At 37.5% G+C, this 27,438-nt stretch overlaps 1 protein-coding gene across 2 annotated transcripts; it reads left to right on the plus strand.

Moving 5' to 3' along the window:
- Positions 1-123: 123 nt before the first annotated feature.
- On the plus strand, positions 124-23,410 carry LOC142613146 (uncharacterized). 2 transcript variants are annotated; one of them, XM_075785359.1, is made up of 5 exons: positions 124-778; positions 16,060-16,188; positions 20,888-21,065; positions 21,588-21,649; positions 22,917-23,410. In XM_075785359.1, exons 1-5 carry the CDS (start codon positions 671-673, stop codon positions 23,079-23,081), a joined length of 642 nt encoding a protein of 213 aa, XP_075641474.1. In that variant the 5' UTR covers positions 124-670; the 3' UTR covers positions 23,082-23,410. The 2 variants fall into 2 exon arrangements, with proteins under 2 accessions (XP_075641474.1, XP_075641475.1); XM_075785360.1 differs by lacking the exons at positions 124-778; positions 16,060-16,188 and adding an exon at positions 20,243-20,547.
- The last annotated feature ends 4,028 nt before the right edge of the window (positions 23,411-27,438 follow it).

The following is a 27,438-nucleotide window of genomic DNA, read 5'->3' on the forward strand; positions in this document are numbered from 1 at the left end:
TCGCTTATAAGTAGATTCCAGTTTTAAATAATAATAATAATAATAATAATAAAGAGTTTATAATTTTAGATTATTTAGAGGGGAATTTTTTTGGCTCAAGTAAACTTTAGCTGATTCTGGAGCAGCCGTAACTACCTTAATGTGTCGGTGGTTGGTTGTTGGTTGCGGGTTGTTTTATGCAGGCTAGGCCTAGACCAAACACCAGGTATAGGTTGGAGGCCATAATTATCAAAACCAGGCTTAGCATTGAACTATCAAATGGCTGGTAGCAGAACTACAGAACTAACTAAGCCGTAGCAAATTTGCCATGTAGTTTTCTTCTTTGTGGAAGGTTTGAAACTTGAACTTACCAAATATAACTCAGGAGTTAGGAGTTTCTTAAAGCTGTGAAGCATCTTAGACTTACGGTATGTAGAGGGACTTTTTGAAGCTACGAAACATGCATTGGGCATTGATGTGATGTTACATATTGTGATGGGCATTTTAGACTTGTGGTCTGTTTGGATGGCATGAATTTGGATTTGGATTTGAGAGGGTCCAAATCCAAATTCTTTGTTTGGATAAGTTAAAAGAAATGGATTTGGATTAGGCCCCAAATCCAATCAGAATTTGATAGGCCCAAATCCATGGATTTCAAATATTCTCTCACACAGTGGAATTTGAAAATCTCATGCATGTTTGTTCTCTATTTCTCTCTAGGCTCACGTCTCTCCGACTCTCTCTTCCTATCACAACTCACAAGCTCTTCTTCTCTATCTCTTTCTTGCGGCAACTTCAGGTTTGTCTCTCTTAACTCTTATCTTCCTCTTTAACCTCTCTGTTTCTCTCTTTCTACTGAATCTAAATCCACAAAGGTTGTGGTTTTTTCTATGGGTTTCATTTAATTTAATTTATTTATTTTTTGTGAATTTGTTTGGGTTTCATTTGATTTATTTGTGGGTTTTGTTTGTGCATTTTGTTTCATAGTATTTTCAATAATTTGTTTTAGGTTTGTCTTTATTTATGTGTTTTATGAAATGTTTCTATGAATTGCTTATGAGTTGTGAAGGAGTAAGTAATCGATTTAATTAATATGTGAGGTTAGGTTATGCCTGCAATACAAGTGTATAGGTTATTTAGATCTGAGTTAGTGGAGGGAGCTATGGATTTGAATTTCGGTAGATTTGGCTCTGACTGTAAGAGGGATATTTAATTGAGGGCAGAAATTGCGGAAAAACGAGTAATATGGGGATCCGATGGTATAGAGTAACACCTGTTTGCTCCAAACATTGTGTTGAATAGACACACTTTTCGTTGCTTGTTATTCTTGTAAATTGTTAGTGTGGACCAGTAGTTTGGTTCCCTAGGAAACCGTAGGAAAATGAGGGAAAGAGAAGGTCGTATGCTTGTGTATATGTAAATTGACTAAGTGTGCGTTTGGTATTAATTATTTTTGCCAACTTATTTTACTATTCAACTTATTTTTGTTATTATTAATGGGTCCTACTGCATTTTTAAAATGCTATGAGAGAAAATGTTTTTAATTGAAAATACTTATATATAAAAAATTCATTTTTAAGTATTTGATTACATTCTTAAACATAACCAAAAATCATTTTTAAGAACATACAATTAAAAAATTTTCATTTTTTATACAGAAAAATGAACTTTTTTGTTAACAACTTAAGAAACCACTACATTTTCATGGTCAACCTAAAATACATTTAATTTAATTAAGATTTTTGCACCACACCAAACACCTGAAAAACACTAAAAACATTTTAAGTCGAAAAAAAAAAAACAACTACAACTGTAATTTATAAATGATAGAAACTAATTTAACAAGTAATGCAAAATGGAGCCTGAAACTAATTTATAGTCTAAGAAAATGCAAAATGGAGCGGAAGTGTTCTATTCCTCCCCACATCCTTGGTTAGGACTGTTCACAGGTTGGTCTAAGTCGAGTTTGTGCCCAACCTAGAACCGACTCGACGAAATCGGGTTTCAAAAAATCTCACCCATTGCCAACCGCCGAAGTAGACGGGTTAGGCTGATCAAACCTTTAACGAGTGGTAGACGGGTCGGTCAACGTCATAAATTTGAGAAAACGGCGAGGAAATTGCGAGAAAACGGTAAGAAAACCTAGATTCGACGAAAATCTCATTGGAATCTATGAGATTTCACTAGAAAAATCTCACCGAATTCGATGAGATTTCACCAGATCTAGTCAAAATCTCACAGGATCTACTTGAAATATCGCTAAAATCAGGGTTTTTTCGTCGAGATCTGGAGAATTTTTGCTAGAATATGGGTTTTTGTTGGACAATTCAGGTTTTTCAAGTTTTGGAGGGAGGGAAACTGAAACCGACCTACCGAAGTCGGATTCTAGCGGGGAAGATCTGCCGCCAACCGCTAGAGTAGTCGAGTCAGTCGGTGTCTGATCTGATCCAGTCGGTTTCTTTGGGTGGGTCGGTTCTTCGGATGGGTTTGGACAGCCCTATCCTTAGTGCACTATCTTTGATGTAGCTTTTTTCTTTAAAAATTACCAATGCACTGAGTAAGCCCGTGAAACTATAAGCCTATGAGGTCATTTTATATTGCTACATTCACTACATTGATTTGCTTAGACTATGCAAAATAATCTGCTAATTTTTTTTTTTTTTTACTTATTTAGAAAAATGCAAAAGCAAGTGCTTATAAAAACAAAGTTATTGACAATTGGGAGGACATTGAGATCTTGTGTGGGAGGGATAGAGCTACTGGCATTGGTGTAGAACATATGAACGAAGCAGTTGAAGTTATGGCTGAGGAAGGAGAAAATGAGGTGAATTCTTCCATTGCATAACAACCAAATTAGCCTTTTGTATCAACAAGTTTTGCAAATATTGGTTCCTCTCTTAAAGAGTATTGTTCAATATTTGTAAAAGAGTACTTCACAGTAAAGAAAAATCAAGAGCAACCACAACCTTCTAGTGAAGAGATACATGCAGTGGTTTCAAATGATGATAATATTTGAGAAATTAATGCATAGAGGTGTAGAGGACTTTAAAGTTTTTCAAATGATGATGATAAAAATGATTGGATACGAATTCTACTTAAGCTGCATTTGTTTCGGCTAAAAATGGATTTCTGAAAATATTTTACACCCTGCCGTGTGTTTGGTTGCGCATGTAAAATTTGGTCAAACGGAAAACCATTGCATAGACTGTAAAATTCGGCCCCCAAACCCGTAAATTCATTTCAGGTTTCATTTTACCTTTGAACCATTTCCGCAATTTTTCACTCCTCACACACTCCTCTCCCACACTTCTCACATGGTCCGAAATTCATCTACAAGCTCACCTTAGCTCCACCCAACGCACCAACGAGAGAGAGACAAAGCTCCACCCCACACTCTAATGCTAGTCTGAGGTCCACCCTACACTCCGACAAGCAGCGTAGCCGTGTCCCCCTCCGCGCCAATGAGAAGAGAGGAGAACACTTACAATGGAGCACGGAGAGAGTAGGAGCCACTGGAAAATAGATCGAACCATCGTGAGTCCATGACCCAGTGAACAACCCACCCCTGAGCCCATCGGACCGCCATAAACAACCTACCCCTGAGCCGATTTGTCAACTGTATAAGCAACCCACTCCTAGATCGAACCACCTAGTGAGTGACCCACTCTTAGATCAAGCCGCCACCTTTGGATCGACCCACCATGTCCATGTCATCACTACCGTCGCCACCACCAAGTCACCCACGAACCGATCTCTCTCTCTCTCTCTCTCTCGATTGGTCTTGTGATTTTGATTTTTTTGTTTTGGTTTTTGTTTCTTTGATTGTTTATATATTTTGATTCTCTATAATAATATTTGTTTGGATCCTAAGAAAATGTGAGAAACATAATAAAAATGGGTTTTCTAGAGCATTTTCAGGTACACAACCAAACACTTGGAAATATGTTCCAAAGCATTTTTTGGAATGCAAACAAACACCTGAAAATGTTTTCATTTCTGAAAAATATTTTCATCTGAAAATATTTTACACTCAAAAAACATTTTACATTGAGTCAAACACAGCCTTAGTCGCCATTAATTTGTTCTTTTGGAATTTGTATAAAAGACACATATTTATAACTTTTTAGTTGTTAATAACTTTAGAATAATTTTTTAGTTTGAGATTTTGAATGTTGTGGGTGTCCTCTCTAGTTGATATAAAACACTTTAGTTGTCAATAATTGGCAAAATATTTTTTTAGTTGGATACTTGGCTATGACTAAATATATTTAGTCATCACTTGTCATGCCGAATTTTTTTATATATGTGCTTCCAATAATTAATCCAAGGAAATAGTATATTAATAAAATAAAATTCTCATTTCATTTGATGGTCAGAGGCAAATTGAAAGCTAAGAAGTAGTAATTATAAGTGATAGGGAACTGATTTAGCATATCTCCAAGTCGTCCATACAGGTCGTCCATAACCCACCTACTATTGTAAACACTTAGAAACTTACCTACAATTACCTCGTCCAGGGAAGAAGAGCTCTGGACGAGGTAACCACCACCAGAGTGATGCACTCGTCCAGAGTGCCGATAACCTCGTCTTGAAGGAATTTGCCTGTTAGACGAGACAGCCCCTGCGCGTGCACCAAAGCACTCAACTAAGGAACTCCAGGACGACGGTACCATACTTAGGAAAATCTCCGAATATGACGTGATAGTCCCTTATCCCACGCATAACCGCCAGGTATCCGTTATGGAACAGAAGTGTAACTTCTAAACGGTTATACAAGTTAAATTTGATTTCTACCTCTCCTTGAATCCAGGAGAAGTTCCAACTTTGATAACCGCCTATAAGAACATTATATAAAGGCTGTTTCAGACAAGGTCAAGGTATGTTCATTTTTTACTCCAAAAAAGTTGGAACTCAAGTAACATAGAGAGAAAAACTAACTTTGCCATCGGAGGGTTTTTGGCCGGCAACCCTGGTCGCCTTTGATTCGCTTTTCTTTCTTTTTTCAGGCTGCAGAGAGAACCAGTAGTCCTTTCAAGTCCGAAGCATCCAGCCTACTGATCTTCTTTGCATCATCAGTTGGCGCCGTCTGTGGGAAAAAAACAGAACGCAAGGGCAGAGCATACCAACACTACTCAGTCCTTTTTGGTTCAATCGTGTTTTGTTGTAAAAAGTTATTCTATCCCAGACAAAAGGCTGAATGGTTCGAACAAGATCAAGGGCTACCAGCCCAGGCCACCAGGAGAGTAGGGATGCATCCAGCAATCCCCTTCGTGATCGTATCAAGACCCGTAATGCAACCGCCTTCTATTCGGACATACAATCCATGGCCGCCGCTATGGAGAACCGACACGTCGAACTGTGGATTTGAATAGGGAGATCAACCTCAGGAGGCAGCGTCAAGAAGGGCACATGGAGGGAAGGGCCCCAAGTCAGGAAGGAGGAAGGGAAAATATAGAGTCCGAAGATCAAACAAGGGGTACCGCTTCAAGAAGGGTGCCGCACTTGGAAAAAGAGATGAACCAAATGAGAAAAGTCATGGATGAAATGAGGGAAAACATGAGGCGAGCGAACCTAGTGGATGATATAGTTCACTGAACGGACTCCCCCTTCACGGCTTCCATCAGCAGTCACCCCCTACCTCCAAAGTTCAAAATGCCTTCTCTGGACTCGTATGATGAAAATCGCGACCCTTGCGATCACATTGCAACTTTCAAGACAACCATGCACCTACAAGGAGTCCCGGACGAGATTATGTGCAGAGCTTTTCCCACCACACTTAAGGGACCGGCACGAGTGTGGTTCGGTAAAATACCCCCAAACTCGGTGGGATCCTTTGAAGAGTTGAGTAAGTTGTTTGTCAACAATTTCATTGGAGGGCAATGTCACAAGCGTTCCTCCTCCAGCTTACTGACCATAGAGTAAGGGAAAAATGAGAGTTTGCGATCCTTCATCACCCGTTTTAATAGGGAGGCCCTGACGGTGGACGAGATGGATGACAAGCTATTACTGGCCGCTTTCCACAATGGGGTCAATTCTAACTTGTTCATTCATAAGCTCTACGAGCAAGAACCGTAGACCATGGCCGATCTCGTCCACTCGGCCCAGAATTTTATGAACGCTGAGGACGCTATCATAGCCAAGAAGAGAAAAAGGGCAGAACGTTCAGAAGCGGGTCACCATCGTTATTCGGATCAAGGACCTCGTCCAAAGAAAGCTCGGGTAGACGAGAGGAAAGATAAGGATGGTAAGAAGGCCAGTTCCTTCGCGAGGAATCAGCAATACACGCCCCTGACTATGCCACTAGAGCAGGTTCTTTTGCAGATCAAGGATGATCCGTCCTTGAAGTGGCCAGACAAAATGAAGGAAACCCCAACAAGCGTAATAGGAGCAAGTACGCCGTTTTCACAGGGACCACGGGCATGATACGGACGAGTGCTTTGACTTGAAGCGCAGATAGAAAATCTCATTAGACAGGAAAATTGAGGAACTTCCTTGGACGAGACCAAAGAGATGAGAAGATGAAGGCCAAGGTGGAAGAATCATCACGCCCCCCACTAGGAGAGATAAGGGTAATTGTAGGAGGAAACTCGACGGCCAGCCGTCCAAGTCAAGGAAGACATACCCGAAGGTGGTGCAGAACATCCAACTGCCGGACGACCTCCTAGGACGAGGGAGGTAGACCAAGAGCCGTTACGTTCACGACGAGGAAGGTGACGAATTCACCACCCACACGATGACGCGATAGTCATCACCCTACTCATCTCCGACTACACGACTCGCAGGAGGGTATCGATAGACAATGGCAAACGCAGACATTCTCTACTACCCCGCATTCCAACAAACGAGGCTAGGACGAGATTTCCGCCTTCGACCATGAACTCGCGTTGGTAGGATTCGGAGGAATGAAGGTGCAACCTGTGGGCACCATCACGTTGCCAGTGGTCGTCGGAACGTATCCGCAGCAGATAACCAAGGAGGTAAATTTCCTTGTTGTTGATTGTGCATCGTCATATAATGCAATTATTGGAAGGCCAACTTTGAATAGCTGGAAAGCGGTAACCTTTACCTACCACCTGTCCATCAAATTTCCAACCGAGCACGGAGTAGGCCAGGTACAAGGAGACCAGCTGGCTGCCAGAGAATGCTACTTAGCTATGCTGGCCATGGACGAGCACATGCAGGCAATGAGCATAGATGGAAGAAGGGTCGTGGCTGAGCCCACTGAAGCATTAGAGGACGTCCCTTTGGACGATAACCAGCCCGAGAAGTCTACTAGAGTTGGGGCGAGCACGAAAGAGGGGGCAAAGTACGCTTTGATTCGGTTTCTGAAGAAAAACCTCGATGTCTTTGCATGGAGTCATGAGGACATGCCTGGCATTGATCCGAGCATCATTACCCATAGCTTGAACGTGTGTCCCTATTCGAAACCGGTGTGTTAGAAGAGAAGAGTTTTTGCTCTCGAGCGAGACAATGCCATTAAGGAAGAGGTGCAGAAGTTGGTCGCCGCGAAGTTCATTCGAGAAGTTCATTACCTAGACTGGTTGGCGAACGTAGTCATGGTCAAGAAAGCCAATGGCAAGTGGCGGATGTGCGTGGACTTCACTGATCTAAACAAAGCTTGCCCCAAGGATAGCTACCCATTACCGCGCATTGACCAGTTAGTGGACTCGACGGCAGGTCACAGGATACTTAGCTTCATGGACGCTTTCTCAGGGTATAACTAGATTCAGATGAATGAAGCGGATCAGGAGAAGACCTCATTCGTGACGAGCCAAGGGTTGTATTGCTACAAGGTAATGCCTTTTGGTTTGAAGAACGCGGGGGCGACCTACCAAAGGCTGGTTAACCATATGTTCCGTCCTCAAATCGGGCGAAATGTGGAGGTTTATGTGGATGACATGCTGGTGAAGAGCCAGGACGAGGACAAACATCTGGACGACCTTCAAGAAACTTTTGATACGTTGCGACGGTACCACATGAAATTAAATCCGAGCAAGTGTGCTTTCGGGGTTTCAACGGGTAAATTCTTGGGGTTTATGGTGTCGCACAGGGGAATTGAGGCGAATCCGGATAAAATTCAGGCGATACTGAACATGGAGCCACCGAAAAATATCAAGGAAGTCCAGTCTCTTACTGGACGAGTCGCCGCCCTCAACAGGTTTGTATCGAAAGCTACTGACAAATGTTTACCATTCTTTAAAGTCCTCAGGAAGGCTTTTGAATGGACGGACGAGTGTTAAAAGGCCTTTCAAGACTTGAAGACGTATCTAATGACGGCACCACTGTTGAGTCCGTCTGTACCTGGGGAAAAGTTGTACTTGTACTTGGCAGTGTCCCCACACGCAGTAAGCTCAGCGCTAGTCAGAGAAGAGGGGAGAGTCCAGAAGCCGGTCTATTACACAAGCCACGCGATGAGAGGGGCAGAAGGACGATACCCGATGATGGAGAAACTAGCCTTCGCATTAATCACGGCTTCCAGGAAGCTGAGACATTATTTTCAGGCACACGTCATCAACGTCCTAACAGACCATCCCATAAAAAAGGCGATGAGCAAGTTGGAAGCTGCTGGACGGCTAGTACAGTGGGCCGTTGAACTCAGCGAGTTCGATGTCAGGTACCTCCCAAGGAGCACGATAAAGGCGCAGGCGTTGGTAGATTTCATTGCAGAATTCACCCCCAGTCAGGACGACCTGGACAAGGATGAAGGAAATGAAATGTGGGTGGTTAATGTAGACGGATCGTCCACACTGTATGCAGGAGGGATTGGAATTGTACTGAAGTCCCCTGAGGGTGACAAGCTGGAGTGTGCGGCCCGTCTGTAGTATCCAACTACCAACAACGAGGCTGAGTACGAGGCTCTACTCAAGGGATTGGAATTGGCCAAGTCCTTAGGGGCGGAGTCGTTAACAATCAGAGGAGACTCTCAACTGGTCATTAACCAAGTAAATGGGATGTGTGATGTCAAGGAAGATCGAATGAAGAAGTACCTCAACAAAGTGAAACGCCTTGCCCGGAAATTTTCGACCATAAGTTTTATTCAACTTCCTAGGGAGGAGAATGCGGAAGTAGACGCCTTGGCGAAAGCCGCCTCGGCAGGGGTCATAGACGAGTTCGGCGACATCCAGTACATGCCGAGCATAGACATCCCTGACATATAGCAGATAGGAGGAGGAGAGAATTGGATGAGTTCGATAATAATTTACTTCAAAGATGGGAGGATTCCAGAAGACAAGGATGAAGCGAGAAAGTTAAGGGTCAGGTCGGCCAAGTATGTCCTCATAAATGAGGTGTTGTACAAGCGAGGCTTTTCCCAACCCTACTTAAGATGCTTAGCTCTTGACGAGTCAAACTATGTTCTGAGGGAAGTTCATGAAGGATCGTGTGGAAATCATTCAGGGGCAAGGTCCCTTGTCCATAAGATCGTCCGTGCCGGCTACTATTGGCCAACAATGCAAGCAGACGCTAAAGCCTATGTCAAGGTATGTGACCAATGCCAGCGTTATAGCAATGTGCCTAGACAGCCGTCAGAATACCAGACCCCAATGACGGCCCCATGGCCCTTCGCACAGTGGGGACTGGATATCCTGGGTCCTTTCCCCGTAAGAATCCGGCAAATGAAGTTTTTGGTGGTAGGAATAGATTACTTTACCAAGTGGGTAGAAGCCGAGCCTCTTGCAGCAATCACTCAGCAGAACGTGAAAAATTTTGTATGGAAGAATATCCTATGCAGGTTCGGAGTACCCAGGGTATTAGTATCTGACAACGAACGTCAATTTGACAACGCACCCTTCAGGGACTTTTGCAATCATTTTGGGATCAAGAATCACTATTTTTCACCCTCCCATCCACAGGCAAATGGGCAAGCAGAAGTGGCAAACCGATCCCTGCTGAAAATCATCAAGACTCGGCTTGAGAGGGCAAAAGGGATATGGCCAGACGAGCTACCAGGTGTTCTTTGGGCCTATAGGACGACTGTACGGACTCCGACAGGAGAGACCCCTTTTAAACTAGCCTATGGGAGCGAAGCTGTCATACCAGCGGAGGTCCATATGGCAAGCCACCGAGTGATGGAGTACCAGGAGAAAGACAACAGGGAACAACTTCGCCTTGACCTCGATCTTATTGATGAGGTAAGAATGGATGCGGAGCAAAGGACGGCAAGGTACAAAAATCTCATGGCCAGACAGCATGATGCCATGGTAAAACCCAGACGTTTCTGTTGGGACCTTGTCCTCAAAAGGGTCTCCTTGGCAACCAGAACCCACCATGGAAAACTCGGGACCCAATCGGGGAAGGACCCTACAGGGTAATCAACCGCAAAGAGGCAGGGGTCCTACTACCCGGAAGCCCCGGACGGGCGGAAGTTAGAGCATCCTTGGAACGTGGAACATCCGAGAAGGTACTATCGCTGATGGGACGAGGGAAGAAGTCAGTGGCAAAATTACAGTTGTGATTTGCGTGTTGGCTTATATTTACTTTTGCTTTTACTACTGTTATGATGTGTTATGAATAAAAGTGCACTAGTTCTTAAACTTTTTGCACTATTTACAGACTAGCCTATGAAAAACGATGCTATGTACTTGAGTATTTTAATAAGGCACTAGCTTACAAGCATGTGCCGCGTTTGTGAACAATGTTCATATAATAATATGGTTTGAATTATAATATGGTTTAAATTTCTTATATATTTGGAGCATAAATCCAGTTTCCATAATAATACCAACGGACGAGGCAAAAGCCTAGGAAAAATAAAATCCATGGACGAAGGCAAACTCGTCCAAGCCTTCCTTTAAAAAGAGGATAAAGCGAAGAGAAAAATGCTAAGGCATGCTCGTCCAAGCTTTCCTTAAAAAAAAAAAGAGGATAAAGCGAAGAGAAAAATGCTAAGGCATGCTCGTCCAAGCTTTCCTAAAAAAAAAAGGGGATAGAGCAAATAGAAAAATGCTAAGGCATGCTCGTCCAAGGTAAGGGCCAGGGCCCACTTGTCTAAGAAAGAAAGTAGGCATTAACACATGGCATTCCAACGACGAGAATGGTCAAGACGTTGTAAACTTGTGAAAATACGAGTAGTAGTCGCCTATAGGGCAGGCAAAATGATCATCGTCGTCCTAAGCGAGTCGTCCATGAGGGAATCATGTAATCACCTAACACTTGGGAACATTGCTTAAAAGGCAATTGAACAAAAAATAATACATAAACTCGTCCATGGAACAACAATAGTGACAAGCAAAGACACATTCATTAGACATTAAAGGGTGAACGACCATCGTCCAAAAACCCTTAAGAAATAAGCCTTGAAAGGCAATTGTTTATAAACTCGTCAAAAGTACTCCAGACGAGATAAATGTATTATAAATTGAAAAAAAAAAAGAAAAAAAAAAAAGAAAGAAAAAGATGAGAGCAAAACACTTGAACAAATAGTAATAAAATCTTCAAATAAAGGCGTCAGGCATCAGGGTCGTCTTGAGCAGGTTTGGTCGAGGCATCGTCTTCAACATTGACATCTTCAGAGCTAGTCTGAAGAAAAGAACTGGTAGCACCTCCTAGTTGAAGGACGATGGGGCTGAAATCAACTTCTGGAAACTTTTCTTTCGCCTCCATGCGAAAATCCTCAAATCCAGCTGCATAGTTGGCATCCAGAAGGTCAGTGAATTGCTTCGAAGCCTTGAACTCTTCCACAGCTTCGTCCTTGGCCCTCGCAAGGGAGTTGTTTAGCTCGTCGATTTTCCTTTGGAAGTGGTCAAGACGAGAGTCTTTTTCCACTATATCAGCCTTTAGCTCCTCGACGAGGTTAAGCAAACCCTTGGCCTCGTCCTTAGCCTTGCCGTCCTGCCCTCAGCCCCTTGCAATCGTCTTTGACCTCCCGGATCCTCCTCTCCAATAGTAGCCTCGTCCCCGTCCAGCCTCGCAGCCCGCCCGGACGCAGCCTATAAACTTGGACATGGCCTGCACAAGCAAATAAGAGTCTTCGTATTAAGCAAAGTCAACAAGCATAAAAGCAAAACTAGTGACGAGAATAAATTCATATCACTTACCTTGAAAAGATCGTGGACACCTGAGTGTTCAAAATCTTTCAAGGACATGTTATAGCATGCAGTCACGTCCTCGTCAGACACTGCTTGTTGAAACCTCTCCCAAGCCAAGCCTTCACTCTCAAGAAGGTTAGGCACAACGTCAACGGGAGGCTGGGACGAGGTAGGAGCACTAGTTTTGGACGGAGGAGGGTGAACAGGCTCAGACGACTCCACATTGAAGATCTGGACGGACGGCGATTGAGGAGGAAGAACAGGGACAGCGGGATAGATGACCCCAGGCTTGGACGACCTCCTGTGCTTGGCTCTCCGACTGGGGAGGTTTTCAAGGTTGATAGCCTTTGACAGGCTTCTCTTATCGCCAGCAGCAGGACGAGCCCTTGTCTCGGAGTCTTGCTTAGCACGCTCGTCCGCGACTCCCTTGCCCTTGTTTTCCTTCATAGTGGCCATCCCTAAAATAAATAATGATAATAATAGGTATGGATGAATAAGTTAACAAATCTGTCTAAGACGACAAAAATAAGAAAATAATGAAAAAGAGAAAATTCAAGACGAGAACTCACGTCGGCGAACTGTGATTTCGTGAGCTAAAGCTTCCGGAGAGGGCTCTAGGCCAAGTCCCCAAGTCGCAAGACGCTGCAGGGTGACCAAAGAATGGAAGTCCCTCTCTAGGTGAAGACGAGCCTTCTGAACGCGTCCTAGATAGAACTTGTTCAACGAGGGCCTTCTAACACCTGCAATAAAGACGAAGAGTTTAACATAGAAAGATGTATAATAAAGGTAATGTTACAGTAATGGTAAGCATACCTTCAGGACGAAGGTTCCCTATGTCTCCTGTATAGGGGGGAAACGAATCCCTGCTCAACTCAATAGGGCGTCCTGCCCAAAAGCCGGAGACGAAGAAGAACTCCGTCTTCCAGCTCCTATCTGTAGTAACCAAAGATTTAATAATCCTACAATCTTTTCTCCTGGGCCGTGAACCGAGAAGCCACGAGATTGACTAATTTCAGAGGGTTTATAGCAAAAAAGGAATTCGTCCACGGTAAGAGGACAATCCCCTTCAAAAACCTCTCTCCACAAAACTTGCATAGAAACGACTAGTCTCCATGCATTAGGATTTAGCTGACACAAACCTAAACCTAACCTACTAAGTAACTCCCTGGCAAAAGCATTAAGAGGCAGCCTAAGACCCCCTAGAAGATAGGCTTCATAAACCCCAATGCCAAAGTGAGGTTGGCAACACCACTCATCACAGACAGCTAATCTAGGATTTAGCTCATCTGGGATTTAGTACCAGCTTATAAGGGACGCTAATTTCCTCTCGTCTGTCTTGGTCGAAACCCCTATAGCGCAGCTGTATACAGTCTCAACCTCGTCCTTTCTAATGGGCGAGGACACGCTAGAGGGACCAGCCCCAGACCCAGACCCTACCCTCGTCCTAAGTTCTTCCTGGAAAACTTCTAAGGGAACCCCAGGAACCCCAGAAACATACTCGTCTGTGGTATTACCACTACTACTACTGTCACTACTAGAACCACTATAGCTAGTTGTGTTACGATATTCATCTATCTCCCTATCAACACTATTGCTAGACGAAGAAAAACTTTCGGACATTTTGGAAATGCAAGGGAAACCTAAAGACGATCGTAGAGAAAATACCTGGCTCTAGACGAAGGAAACTAGGGACGCTGGAATACTCCTAGACGAGGGGATGGACGAGAGATGTCAAACGAGAGAATTTGAAAAATGGAGAGGGTAGGGGAGGAAATCCACTATTTATAGGTGTTGAAAAGTAAAACCCAGAACGGAAGGATCAATCAGGAAGAACCACGTGGCAACCTCAAAAACCCAAATCGATGCAACGGTTAACCCAGGTAAGTAATGACACGTGGCATAATCTGGGGCCTTTGGAACCTCGTCCTCTATCTTGAGACACGGGGAATAATACGTTGAAGCGAGTCCAGAAACCAAAGAGCTTTGGACGACCCTTGAATAGGGGGCAACTAATAGATAACTGATTTAGCCTATCTCCAAGTCGTCCATACAGGTCGTCCATACAAGTCGTCCATAACCCACCTACTATTGTAAACACTCAGAAACTTACCAACAATTACCTCGTCCAGGGAAGAAGAGCTCTGGACGAGGTAACCACCACCAGAGTGATGCACTCGTCCAGAGTGCCGATAACCTCGTCTTGAAGGAATTTGCCTGTTAGACGAGACAGCCCCTGCGCGTGCACCAAAGCACTCAACTAAGGAACTCCAGGACGACGGTACCATACTTAGGAAAATCTCCGAATATGACGTGATAGTCCCTTATCCCACGCATAACCGCCAGGTATCCGTTATGGAACAGAAGTGTAACTTCTAAACGGTTATGCAAGTTACGTTTGATTTCTACCTCTCCTTGAATCCAGAAGAAGTTCCAACTTTGATAACCGCCTATAAGAACACTATATAAAGGCTGTTTCAGACAAGGCCAAGGTATGCTCATTTTTTACTCCAAAAAAGTTGGAACTCAGATAACATAGAGAGAAAAACTAACTTTGCCATCGGAGGGTTTTTGGCCTACCCCTGGGCCGCCTTTGATTCGCTTTTCTTTCTTTTTTCAGGCCGCAGAGAGAACCAGTAGTCCTTTCAAGTCCGAAGCATCCAGCCTACTGATCTTCTTTGCATCATCAATAAGGATTATCCCAAGCAAAAAAAAAAAAAAAGATTTTATTTCTTTCGGATTATCTATATTACCTCATGTATTTAAAATTAAAATGTAGAAGGATTAAGAAAAATAATAATTAAAAAAATATATTTTATTGATCTTAAATCCAAATCCAAATCCAAATTTAGGTATCCAAACAATGGAATTTCAAATCTTTCATTGTTTAAAAAGACCCAAACAAAGAATTTTAAAATCAAGAGATTTCAAATCAAGGCATTTTAAATTAATGGATTTCAAATCCAAATCCAAATGTTGTCATTCAAACACAACCTTTGTGGTATTTAATTAAGGACTTGTCAAGTTTGGAACTCTCACAAAATGTAGGGTTTACATATTTTGATTGGCATGTTGCATATACAGATCCAACACTTCCCTTCTCCTCCCTTCCTAATTTGTGCAATTCTGTGCATAATGAACAACTTGACTGATATAGAGTGACCTTTGGAATCTTTTGTTAAAAGCGAAAGTATCTTCCCTGAGAAGTAAGAACCTAAATTCTACTCAATTCTCTCATTAAAAATCTTTTGAAAAACCTTTGGGCTCTGGCTACGTCCCTGCAATTAAGTGATACGTACTACTCAATTCTCTCATTGAAAAGAATCCAAGACTCTATTTGTTTCATTGAAAAATATTACAATAAAACACTTGGAGCCTAAGTTGGTAGTTTGAATCTCTCTCTCACTTTTGTTGTAAGGGAAAAAAAAGGGTCATTCCTCACTTTGCTTAAGTTGGGGTCCTCTCCAAAGATTCCTTATCGTTCTTGGGGTTAGTCAAGTCCATCAGTCTTACGGGGCCTATTGTTCAATAATACTACCCGATTACCCTATGAAAGAGAACCAAAATTTGAATCTCTCTCTCTTGTTGTAATTAAGGGAGAAAAAAAAAACATGCCACCTCACAACTTTTTTCATGACTTACAAGGTTTTATTGGATCTCACACTGGTCAACCACCAACATTATTTTTGTTAAGCATCATTATGACAACCTGCCATAAAGTTGTGTAGTGTGTACCTACTACCTAAACTCATCATTATTAATTTGTAAAAATCAAACTGTAAAGAGTTCAAATCTTCTGTCCCACTTTTTCTGCTCTACTCTATACTCCACCAATAAAAACTTGCCACGTGTTTAAATTTTTAATTAATTATTATCATTATTGACTTATTAAATGTTACTGTTATTAATTAATAGTAGTAATTAATTAAAAATTTGAACACGTGGCAAGTTTTTATTGGTGGAGTATAGAGTGGAGCAGGAAAAGTGGGACAGAAGATTTGGACTCAACTGTAAATGTATATGGTTAACTTGGTTTGTTTAATAGCTTTATTTGCAGGTTTGGAGCTCCATGATCCAAAGCCAATCTCTCTTATGGGACGCCCAAACTTCCAAAACCTTTTTGGCTCTGGAGGATCAGCGTCCACTAAACTTTAACAACCAAAAGACACTAGCTAGTGTTGGCTTGGTAAGTTTTTTTAGCATTGTCTTTTTTAGATTTTCGAATATGGTGATCATTTTCAGAGAGAGAGAGAGAGAGTTGCCAGTTATCTATAGAGAGGGAGAAATAGAAAAAAAAAGCTAGAGCCAAAAGGCTTATATGCTTGATCATTTGATACGTAGATAAAAGCAATTACTATGTAGTATACAGAGAATTAGCATTTTTTTAAGAGAAATTTGAAGTATCATTTCTTTAATGGACGAATATCAATTTGCACTTTCAAGACATACTCTATAGGATAAGTAAATGGAATTAATGGATACACAAACTTAGCACAATTTTTGAAGATAACAAACTGTGCATGCCTGATTCATTAATCGTTAAACAAATTGTTTTACTAGACTCATGTAAAGTAAAATTAGTTGCTGTATATAATAATAATAATGATGTGTAAGTAACACATGGTGTACATGTAAGTTGGGATGATGCAAAGGTTGATACCGACGGCAGTGGGAGTTAGAGGAGTCGACCCTTTTCAATGTTCTGAAGAGGAGGTGCAAAGAGACGGTATTGGCCATGCTCCTTTGTCCCCTTGTCTCCTCACTCCCTTACCCTACCTACCCACTCCCTATAGATCCCACATGTTCCTCCTAAACCTTCATTTACATTTCAACCCCATCATCCCATTTTTGAATTTCATTCAATTCAACTTACTTTAATCTATGTGTAGCATTACTGAGTTTGCTTGCTCCCCTTGTTGTTTTGGATTTAGTATGTATATTTATTTGATTTCTTTTATGTTGCAATTGGGTGTTTGAATCGTCAAAAATCTTGTAACTTAATAAGTACTTCCTAACATTTCTAAGGAAAATATTGAGGATTTAAATCCTCCTTTTCCCAGTTGCATTGAATTATCAAATAAATTGGGTGCTTGAATCTTAATATCTTTATATGAAATATATACCTATTAAAGGAAATCTAAAAAGTCGGTTAAAATTGTGCAAATGGAAGTGAAGAAAAAGGAATTTGGAATGTGGAAACAATTTTTTTTTCTGGTGGTGAATAAATAATTTGAAAAGTTAATTGAACAGGAAAAATAAAAAATTAGTAGACAACAATTGGCCCTAAATTTCAAGAAGTAGAAGTAGAAACCATTGTTTTGAGTCTAATATGTCTTCTTTGTAGGACAAATTCTGTGATACTAACCTAGATAGTTGAAACCTTTTCGAGGATTTTGGGATAGGACTGCTTGTTTATGGGGTTGGGAAAAACTTTTCCTCTTCTTCTTTTTTTACTTTTTAATTCAAATAGTGACAATAATGAGAAAGGGAATTTGAACTTTGATTTTTCTAATAAAAGAGAGCATGTTATGTCATTAAATTACAAAATTCTTGACAAAGATTATTTCAAATATAGGGAAGATCAAGATTGTATTTTCATGGGCCGAGACAAGATTTTGATTTGGGATTATCCAAATTTGAACTTTCTATTATGGTTTCTTTCTTGCTGTGATAATATTTCGTAGGATAAATAAAAATGGTGTTCCATAAAATATTGTTTCTTGAGCTTGCAACCTATTGAACTTTTTCGTCATAGAAATGTTCAACACAAATACCCTATTTATGACTTCAAATCAATTACCAACTTGAAGGTTTACCAACCACTTGCTAGACTGAATTGATAGACGCAATAGCTTCCAAAATATCACCTATCTGGATTTTTAATTGTTGACGACAGATACTTGTTTGGTACATAACCCTTGGTGCACATCCACGCAGAGATCTCTCATCTCTTATGTTTAGATTGACTTAAGGTGTACCTTCTATGCTTTAGATGTGTAGGGAACAATTCCAAAGGCCTTAATTAATTAAGTCAAATTGTGCCTGAATCAAGAATTAATCTAAAATCCCAAGGCTTAATCGGTCAAATAGTGTCAAGCCTATAGTTGAGCTTAAGTAAAGCTTGATCAGTTGAGTGCAATTAGGCCTGCAATTGAGCTAATAGATCCAGTAGTTTCTTAAAGAGTTGTGTCTTGATCATCTTAAACTTCGATTTCAATTCCTAGATCAGGAAAGGCCTACAACTTATTTAATGCATAGTTGGATATGTTTTGGATACAATTTTCCAAAAATAATGGAATAGGAATTTAACACGATAATTATTATAGATCCTTTGAGTAATGCTAATACAATAATGAATGCAACTACCAGACAAACCCACTATAGTATCATGAGCCCATGACCCCTAGCCCTAACACACCCTCCCTCCTTTTTCCCTAAATTTAAATACACGCGTTTTTTTTTTTTCTTTTTATATTCATCATTGTTCCTTTTACAGAATCTTTCAAATTGTTAAAAATCGATTACCTACCGATTCAATTATAGATTTTTTTTTATATATATATATTTTTTTAATTTGGAAAAATTTATTTATAGATTGGTTGCATTTGAACTTTATCACTGTAACTATGAAATTAGCATTTTTAACCACAAATGTTATCAAACTACGCTTCACAATATGAAGATGATTTTCTAAAGTATTACTTGATTCTATAGTTAAATTGAAAAGAAAATTACTATGAAATTTAGTAAAATATAAATAATAAATGATTTTCAAGATTTAAAAATTTTCAAGTTTTATTTTGATAAATAATTAATTCGAAAATGTGTTGAGAATAATTATTTTGTGTAATTTTTTTAAAATATTTTGTTAATATTCAATGTATGCTACCTTTATTTTTCATAAATTTGAAACAATCCAACACTTAACACTTCATATATCTATTAAACGATCCAACACTTCACATAAAGAAATACATATTTCAACATGTATTCAATTTGAAAACGATCCAACACTTTAATTTGTACAGATTGACCATGGTCACTTTATTATATTCGCTAAGGAAACTGCTTCTATTTCAACTATGTCCATTGTCTTTATTCATTTTTTAGGAATAATTGGTCCATTAGTCACGTCCTTTAGTAACTTGCAGAAATGAGAGATGCATTCAATTTTCGCTGCATGTTCACTGTCTAGTACAAACAAAATGAAGTAGTTGCAACTTGCAAGTTATGCAGTAATTAACTTGTAGCGCGGAGACAAAGAATGCAAGTCATCTATAAAAACACATGCGTATGTCCTAGCTCTCCTGTTTCCATATTCTATATATATATATATATATATTTCTTTTTACACCAGGCCTCTCAGGCCAATGTTTTACTTTTACCCTGAGCTAAATTTCCTTGTTTTTTTGAGTAACATATATACCTTCGTTACCTTGATGGCTCCAATTTTTTTTTTTTTTTTTTAAATTAAGAAACTTAGATTAAACAAAATTTAATAAAAAAGAGAACTTGAATATATCGAATTATAATTGACAAAAAAAAATGCATGCAAATATATGAAATTTTATAATTTTCTTTTACGAGTTTTTATATTTTGAAATAGTTATATGATGGTTCATTATCAATCTTTATTATTTCTTGTTAATATGGGTAGGTCTGACAATTTTACTTTGTTAAATTTATATAATTTTTTATGCAATTATCGTTATTTATTTTTCATTGTTTTTATAAAAATATTTTGAACTAAATGGCAAAACTCAACTCATTAGTACTGTATTAATTATTAACCTACACAATCACACTCATCTATATATAAATAATACACTAAGTGCTTTCTTAATTAATCAAATGCTTAAATAATCATTAATTTTACTTTTTTTTAATCACTAACTTTATAACAAAATATTATTATAACATGATTAAAAAAATATAATACAAGTATAATATATATAACTTTATTTTGTGATTTGTGATCAGAGTATGTAAAATATAAACCAAGATGTGAAAAATTATTTCTTAAGGATAAAATAAACTAGTAAAAAAATATTATATATATGAATGTATTTATAGCTTCGCCCTAACATATAAGTGGAAAGTGGTCATTTCTCTTGATTTATAAAATTTTTTCACCATGTAACTCTATAATGCCTTTCTGTTTCTTGAGGCCCCCAGTTTATTAAAAAGTGAGAGAGGAAGGGGACAAGGGAGGCCCTCAATATCTTGAATTTCGTTTTCAATGTTCATCACCCAAACACCTGCATGTTCTCTTAAAGAACGTCTCTCATTACATACGAAACCTGCATTTAATGCTTTTCCTTGGCTCCACCACTACAAATACTGGGAAACCTAACACTAAATTCACACCACATGCATTTCCATTCTGTGACTTTTAACCTGGTAATCCAGTTCAAAACCATTACCTCCAACCATGTCTTCTCTTATTCTCCTCATTCTCCTATGTCTTTCTTTGCATGCATGTGATGCCTCCCGTCTACGACTTACTGATAAGGAGAATAGAAAACAAGCTGACTATTTCAGCAAGGTTGGTTTTGACTTCAACTATCTTATATATTTCTTATTCATAATGTTATACTAACAATCTTCAAAGTTTTTTTTTTATATTAAAGTTATATATTTTATGTACAATTTTTTAAAACTTAAATGAATTCTCTTGACTTTTCAAGTATCTATATATATAATAATTTTGATCCAAACCTTCATAAGAGCACTAAATATATTTTTGTCAAACTAGCAATATGATGACTATACGATTTTTCTCTTTCATATGCAAGAAATAACTTGTAAAGTATTCTAAACAATTATTATAAATTACTTGTTAAGCATTTTCAAGGAGAATGATCTAAAATTTTGGTTCGTTGTAGGATGCAGAAAGGACAAAAGTTCTTGAGACAACAATCACATCAAGGTCGAGGCCTTGCCCCTTTGATAAGTGCATATCACAACAAGAAAGTGTAAAATACGATGGAAGAAATAACTGCCATGACAAGCAGAAGAAATCAAAGGTCCCCTTTAAGAAACAAGAAAATGGGGAAGCTTCAGGTTCTCTTCAAATTGATTTTTGTGATGAATTCTTTGCACCTAACTTCCTCAAAAAAGATATAAACGTGCATGGAGAATTAAACTCCAACTTCTTTTCCATAAAAGAAAATTAGTTCCCTTATCAAATTTGTACTTGCTAAGTTCCTAACTACCTAGCTTCTTTTCTTGTTTTTCCCACTAGAGTCAGAAACTTTGGAGGACTTACATATATATGTTAGACTTGTTATTATATTATCTATATTTTGATTATTTTCCTAAGCGTAGGAGGGTTTATTTACTCAAACTGCATGGGAAAAGTGATTATCATCTAGACAGCTCATTGAAAGTGAAACTTGATTACTTCACCATTTTTTTTTTTTTTTGTAATTAATGTTAAATTTAAAGTAATACTATTTGTGAATAACTATTGCACAAAATTTGTATACACAGTTAATCAAGTATCAAAATTGTAAATTTTACTTCTATACTTTAGTATCAAAATTATTATTTGATTGATACGTATATTACTGGTGCGATGTGCAGGATATGAGAATCTTATATTGTCGCCTTTCCACACAGATTTACAACTGGCGAGAAGTATACAGGTAGATAACCTGCTCCATGTTTTTTTTTTTTTAACTCTCCGAATACGTTTGTATATATAGTTTATACTACGTTTACATCAAAAAATGGTTTGCATGGTTTAGTTTTGTATGTACGGAAAGGTAGTTTCCTAGACTAATAATGGCCCACCCTTCTTCACCATGTCCTCATTAAGGATGGCAATGGGTATGCGCATGCACTCCATGCATGCATGCATCATTCTAGCTATAAGTATATGCACAAGAGCAAAACAACTAAGATGAGAAAATGGTGTCATATGATATCGATATGTTTGCGTGACAATGCATGTGAAAAATGACGACAGATGGTGTTGGTCTTATATGTATTTACTAAGAAAAATGATATATTTATATATATATATATATATAGAGAGAGAGAGAGAGAGAGAGAGAGGACAATGCCTCTATGTTTTTGGAAAGGTAATTATGTTTGTGGTTATAGTAATAAATAATATTTGCCAAAAAAAACTAATAAATAATGTTTTTTCTCCCTTGTTCCTTCATGAATATAATTTCTTTTTTCTTTCTTTCTTTTAATAAGAAGGTAGTACCTTTATGAATATAAATAAAAGACCAAAATGAAAACATTTGAAATGAACAATTATGATTAAGGTAGATACAATACCCTTCAAAATACCATATAAAATAAAAGGAAAGGGAGTACCATCAAACGGTTAGAACAAGTATATTCTTTCTCAAACTAAACTTACTATTTCTATATATAAACTAAGGGTAAAGTGTAGGTACGATACCTTAAATAATATATTATATTTTTCAATTAAATTTAAACGCACAATTACATTAAATTTAAATATCATAGGAAAAAAATAATTTTTATTTTTTCTTAGTCAATACAATTATATATTTAAATTTAATTGAAAAACTTAATATACTGCATTTAAGAAAGTTTTTCTATGCTTGCTTGATCTCCATGATACGTAAACTTATGGAAAAATAGAGTTTCAAGTTTCATTTTCTTTGTATTTTTTTAATTTTAAAATCATAAATTTTCATGTATATTACTTAATATTTGCTTTTGAATTGAGTTCCTAGTTGCACAGTTGAGGGGTGAAATCTTAATTTATTAATCACTGAAAAAAGGGGGGGGGGGGTGCTTTCCGAAAATGTTTTGATTATTCAATTCTATTTTATCTATTTTTCTTTTCTTCAATTCACTTTCCTTTATTCTTAAAAAAAAAATAATAAGACAATCATTTTTCTCTTATATGATGCTGAAATTCTTGTGAAGGGATTGAAGAGGAACGTACGGTCATTGCTGGGAGCTGCGCAACATGACACTGCTAAAGAAACAGTAGATGCTATAGAAAATGAGGGAGTGGACAACAGTGTGAGTATAGTGATGGATTATGCGCAACCCCATCGGAAACCACCCATTCACAATGAAAAGCCCTAGATCATCAAAATCTTTCCTACATGTCTCTTTAATTTATTATATACTACTATTTAACCTATACTCTCATCTTACGGGGAACTATATATATATGCTTCAAAGTAATGTATGAAGAATGAAGTAGTTAAATCTTAAGGACACTTGTATCATATGAAGAAATTAAGAATTGCACCCAAAAAACAAAAGAGAGACAGATTTCGTAGGGAAAGACTTGGCAGAATATCAACTCCCTCTCGACAAGTATGTTGGATGATGCTGTGATGCCAAAATGATGATTTTGTGTCATCGTGATTGTGGATAATTGATTTGAATAAAAGATGCGAATCCTAATACATGGATGTGTCCCTATCGTTTGTAAATATGTTTGTTGGTATTCTTCTTGAATGAAAGAGGCTCTTTACCTACAACCTGTCCCCTATGTCTTTCTAGGCCTTGTTTTCAATTGCTAGGACGCTGGTGATTGTAGTAAAAGAACAGTTGTTCTACTACCACTACCTTAATTTATCATATTATTACTCATGGGTAATTCTTACAAAGTATTAGAGTAGTGTTTCAGTCTCTCACATAAGAAAATTTGTATGTGTAAGCCAGATCATTGCTCTGAGACCAAGTTTTTTTCTATAGCCCATAAGTATTTTATGTGACAAATAGTCACTGATTGTCTATCACATTCATATAAGTCTATCATATTTTCTCTAGTACTCACAATCAGCCATATAGAATAAATAATTGTAGGGCAATTGTAAAAGTTGTACTCATAGACTTTTTGGTAAAATAACGTCATCCAGTAGGAGATGGCAAAAAGTTTTTATTAAATACATATAATATAAGTATATAACTCCCTCCAAATCTCACCTTTCATGAAAAGTGATTTATGGAATTTCAAATTATAATAATTGGACAAAGCATTAGACGTGGTTGAATTTTGAAAAAATTCTTCCATAAAAGACATACGCAAAATAAAATCTAATAATGTTTTCCGAAAAAAAAAAGGTTTTCCAAAAAGTCTATGGACATAATCTTTGCCGTGCAATTAATGATACATAAACAAAAAAATTCACAATATTTTTTTTTTTTTGAGAAACAAACAATATTTTTTTCAATAATCAAGTTTTTACTAATTTTCATTTAGACTTGTTACTTACATAACTTTTTGACCTACTGCAAGGACGCAATTTGGTTCCCAAGCTCAAAGGATGGATGAACTTTGGCCCAAAAAGCTCAATACAATGAATTTGTAGAGTAAGTTGGAAAACTGGGCTTTAATGAGTTAGACAACAAATAAAGTGAATCCAGATGACAAGAAAGTGAAGATAAACTTATTAAATCGAAAGAAAATCATCCTCGGCAAAATCCGAGGAGATCAATTCTTTTATATATATATATATATATATATATATATATATATATATATATATATATATATATATATATATATATATATATATATATCTCAAGTTTGATTACAAATTCCTCTCTTGATCACTACTCCCCTTTTCTCTCCCTTTTTTCCTTTTTTTTTTTTTCCCTCTTAGGGACGTCTTTCTATTTTATATTATATCCCATTTTCCATCTCCGTCCTCCACGTGTAGATTTTTTTGCTGGTCTTAGTCCTTGTCCTATCAGCTCTTTTCTAAAGTCTTTGGAAGCAGCTGTAAGGCTGAAAATTATTGTTCAAATATCACTTCCTCATCAATGCGGTCAAAGAGTTGAATACAGAGCATTCAATGCGATGGTATTAGCTTTCTTTTAGATATTTCATAGTTGTTTCTTTGCTCTGTGCTCCCATGAAGTATATCAACATCAATAGAATCTCCTGGAACGTCATTCTAGATAACAAGGCACACCATCTGACCTTTGCTTCGCTTAGCAGAGGAGACACCCCTCACCTTCCTTAGCCTTCTCAGTCGCAACTTGCTCGTGGACCTCTAGGTCTGATATCTTCAATACTATTTATCTGTTTTTGGATCAATGAACATCCTCAGACAAAGCTCAAGGCCCAATATGCATTTTTGGGCCTGTTGTCCCTACACCTACTATTAGCAATCTGCCACATTAGCAAATATAAAATTTTTTGTTAAATTATTTTGTGTATATAAACTTTCTCATTATATTGTTATACATTGACTTGCACATATATCAAGTGGTGATCAGACTTCCACACACTTGTGATAAAGTGTGTCCCTAATTTTCTCTCCAAGCAAAATGAATGTTTGTTTTAGCTGATGAGCAGAGAAGCAGCACATGCATGCTTTAGAGAAGAAAGATTTCACATGGTCCCACGGGCCTCACCATTGTGAACTAATTGATATAGGTTATTAGGTTTTTTTTTTTTTCTTTTTTAATAGTAAAAGGTAAGAAAATGACTGATATAGCAGTGATTAAGAGCTTTTGGTGGAAATAAACTTCCAGATTGATGGTCTTCAAAGCCACTATATTCTTCCAATTTGGAATTGATAACCTTAGTCACTAGAAGCTTCAGCTTCCAAAGATCTGATAATACAGACCTATTCCTTGCAATTCTGCAAATATTTGAATTCGTGCATGCGCACGCATGCCCTACAAATAATGAGTATCTGTTATTGATCACATATATAATATATTTCTTCCCCCATGAAGCTGAGGTTGTTAAATCCATCCCATATATTGAGCAATATATTGGTGCAAAGACATCCAAATTTGGGTATACACATATACAGACCAATATTCGGTAAAAAGTGCACATAAGATGATCTGAATCCAACAAACGAGTTCTTCTCATGGCCAATTAGCCAATCACTCACAAAGCAATAAAATTTGGACATCAATTTGGGCTGTCAAGATATGTAATAAAATCAAAATTTTCATTTGGAGAGAGATCTTGCGCTACTAAAGCTAATTAGACTCAAAGAAAAATTTTGTATGATGCTGGGCTAATCCTCCTTCCCTAGCCCGGTCTACTACTACCCATGCTTTAGAGTTTTAGAAGCTAATTATGGAAGCTTTCCTCAAGTATTTTGTAGGAATGTCTTGGTCTTTTTTAGGAATTTCTTGATATAAATTTGCATATAGACAAGGTTTGTTTGTTAGAGGAAGAGAAAGTTCTGTAACTGATCTAGATTTAACCTTGTTGGTCTAAAATGCTGTTTCAGTTAGCTTTGGTAACAAGAATCTCCTTTGTAACTAGGTTTTGCTTCTACTTTATAGATTTATTATTTTCTTTGAATAAAATTATACTGTTTATCCTAAAAAGATAATAATAATTATTATTATGCTAGGGCGGTGCCACCTTATGGCCAGGGCGGTTCCAGGACCACCCTGACTTGAAAAAAAAAATTATACATAATAATTTAAAATTTTATATTTATCTACCTTTAAAAAAAATTATATTTATCTATCTTTAAAAAAAATTTATGCTAACAAAATTAAATTTTGGTCCATAATTTGAGCAACTTAACAATATGTTAAGAGTCTTTCAAGCAAAAAGACTCACATGCTTTTATATTCTTTTAAGCCTATTCTACGGCTGTACTTTTAGTTTTTACTTTACCTGACACATTGTCATTGTACGACTATTTTTTCTCAAAAATATTATAATATATATTATACAACTAATTAGTCAAAGTTACGTAAAATTAGCTTTTTTCATTATACAACTACTTTTATTTTTTCTTTTTCTGATAATTTTGATTAGAAAAAAATAGTAGTTTTAGTTAATTAAGTGAATAAACTTAAAAAGTTACTTAATTTTTATATAACATCAATTAATTCATTATATATATATATAATAAAATTTTTATTTTTATGATTATAATTAAACATGTGATTGTCCATTCTAAGCAAATTTGATTAAATTTACACGAAAAGTGTCACTAAATATTATATTTTACATTTTGCTATCATATTATTAGTAATAAACTTATTATATTTTTATATATATAATTTAAAATTTTATGAATTATATTATTTATGACATCACCGGCTCGACCATCGGTTGGATCTCGGTCCGACCAAAAAATCAGTAACCAGTCACTTTTTCAGTTCTTTCACCGTACTGGTTTATAAAACCATGGAAAAAACCAAAAAAAAAAAAAACTTGAAGGAAAATCTAGAAAAATAAATATAATAAAACCACTAATAGACTCAGACCAAATGCCAAAAGAAAAACCCAGTACAAGATCAATCTCATCTCAGACTAAGTCTATCACTACTCCAACGCCAACATAATTACATTTTTAATTCAACAAATATTTAAAAAAAAAAAATCATCACTGCCTCAATGCCTCGCGGATTCACAAGTCATTAAACAATTTAAACTAAAATTAAATCAAACCTAAAGGCTAAAAGGAAATAAGAACTCACTTACTCTTCCAGCCATCGT

This window comes from Castanea sativa, chromosome 10, assembly GCF_040712315.1.
Source record: "Castanea sativa cultivar Marrone di Chiusa Pesio chromosome 10, ASM4071231v1".
NCBI lineage: Eukaryota > Viridiplantae > Streptophyta > Magnoliopsida > Fagales > Fagaceae > Castanea > Castanea sativa.

Bases quoted from the DNA above. Each gene is read 5' to 3' on its own strand.
- LOC142613146 (XM_075785359.1), top strand. From the start codon at position 671: ATGCATGTTTGTTCTCTATTTCTCTCTAGGCTCACGTCTCTCCGACTC. The intron at 779-16,059 runs GTTTGTCTCTCT...CTTTATTTGCAG, and splicing joins CTTTCTTGCGGCAACTTCAG to GTTTGGAGCTCCATGATCCA. The intron at 21,066-21,587 runs GTTCTCTTCAAA...TGCGATGTGCAG, and splicing joins AGAAAATGGGGAAGCTTCAG to GATATGAGAATCTTATATTG.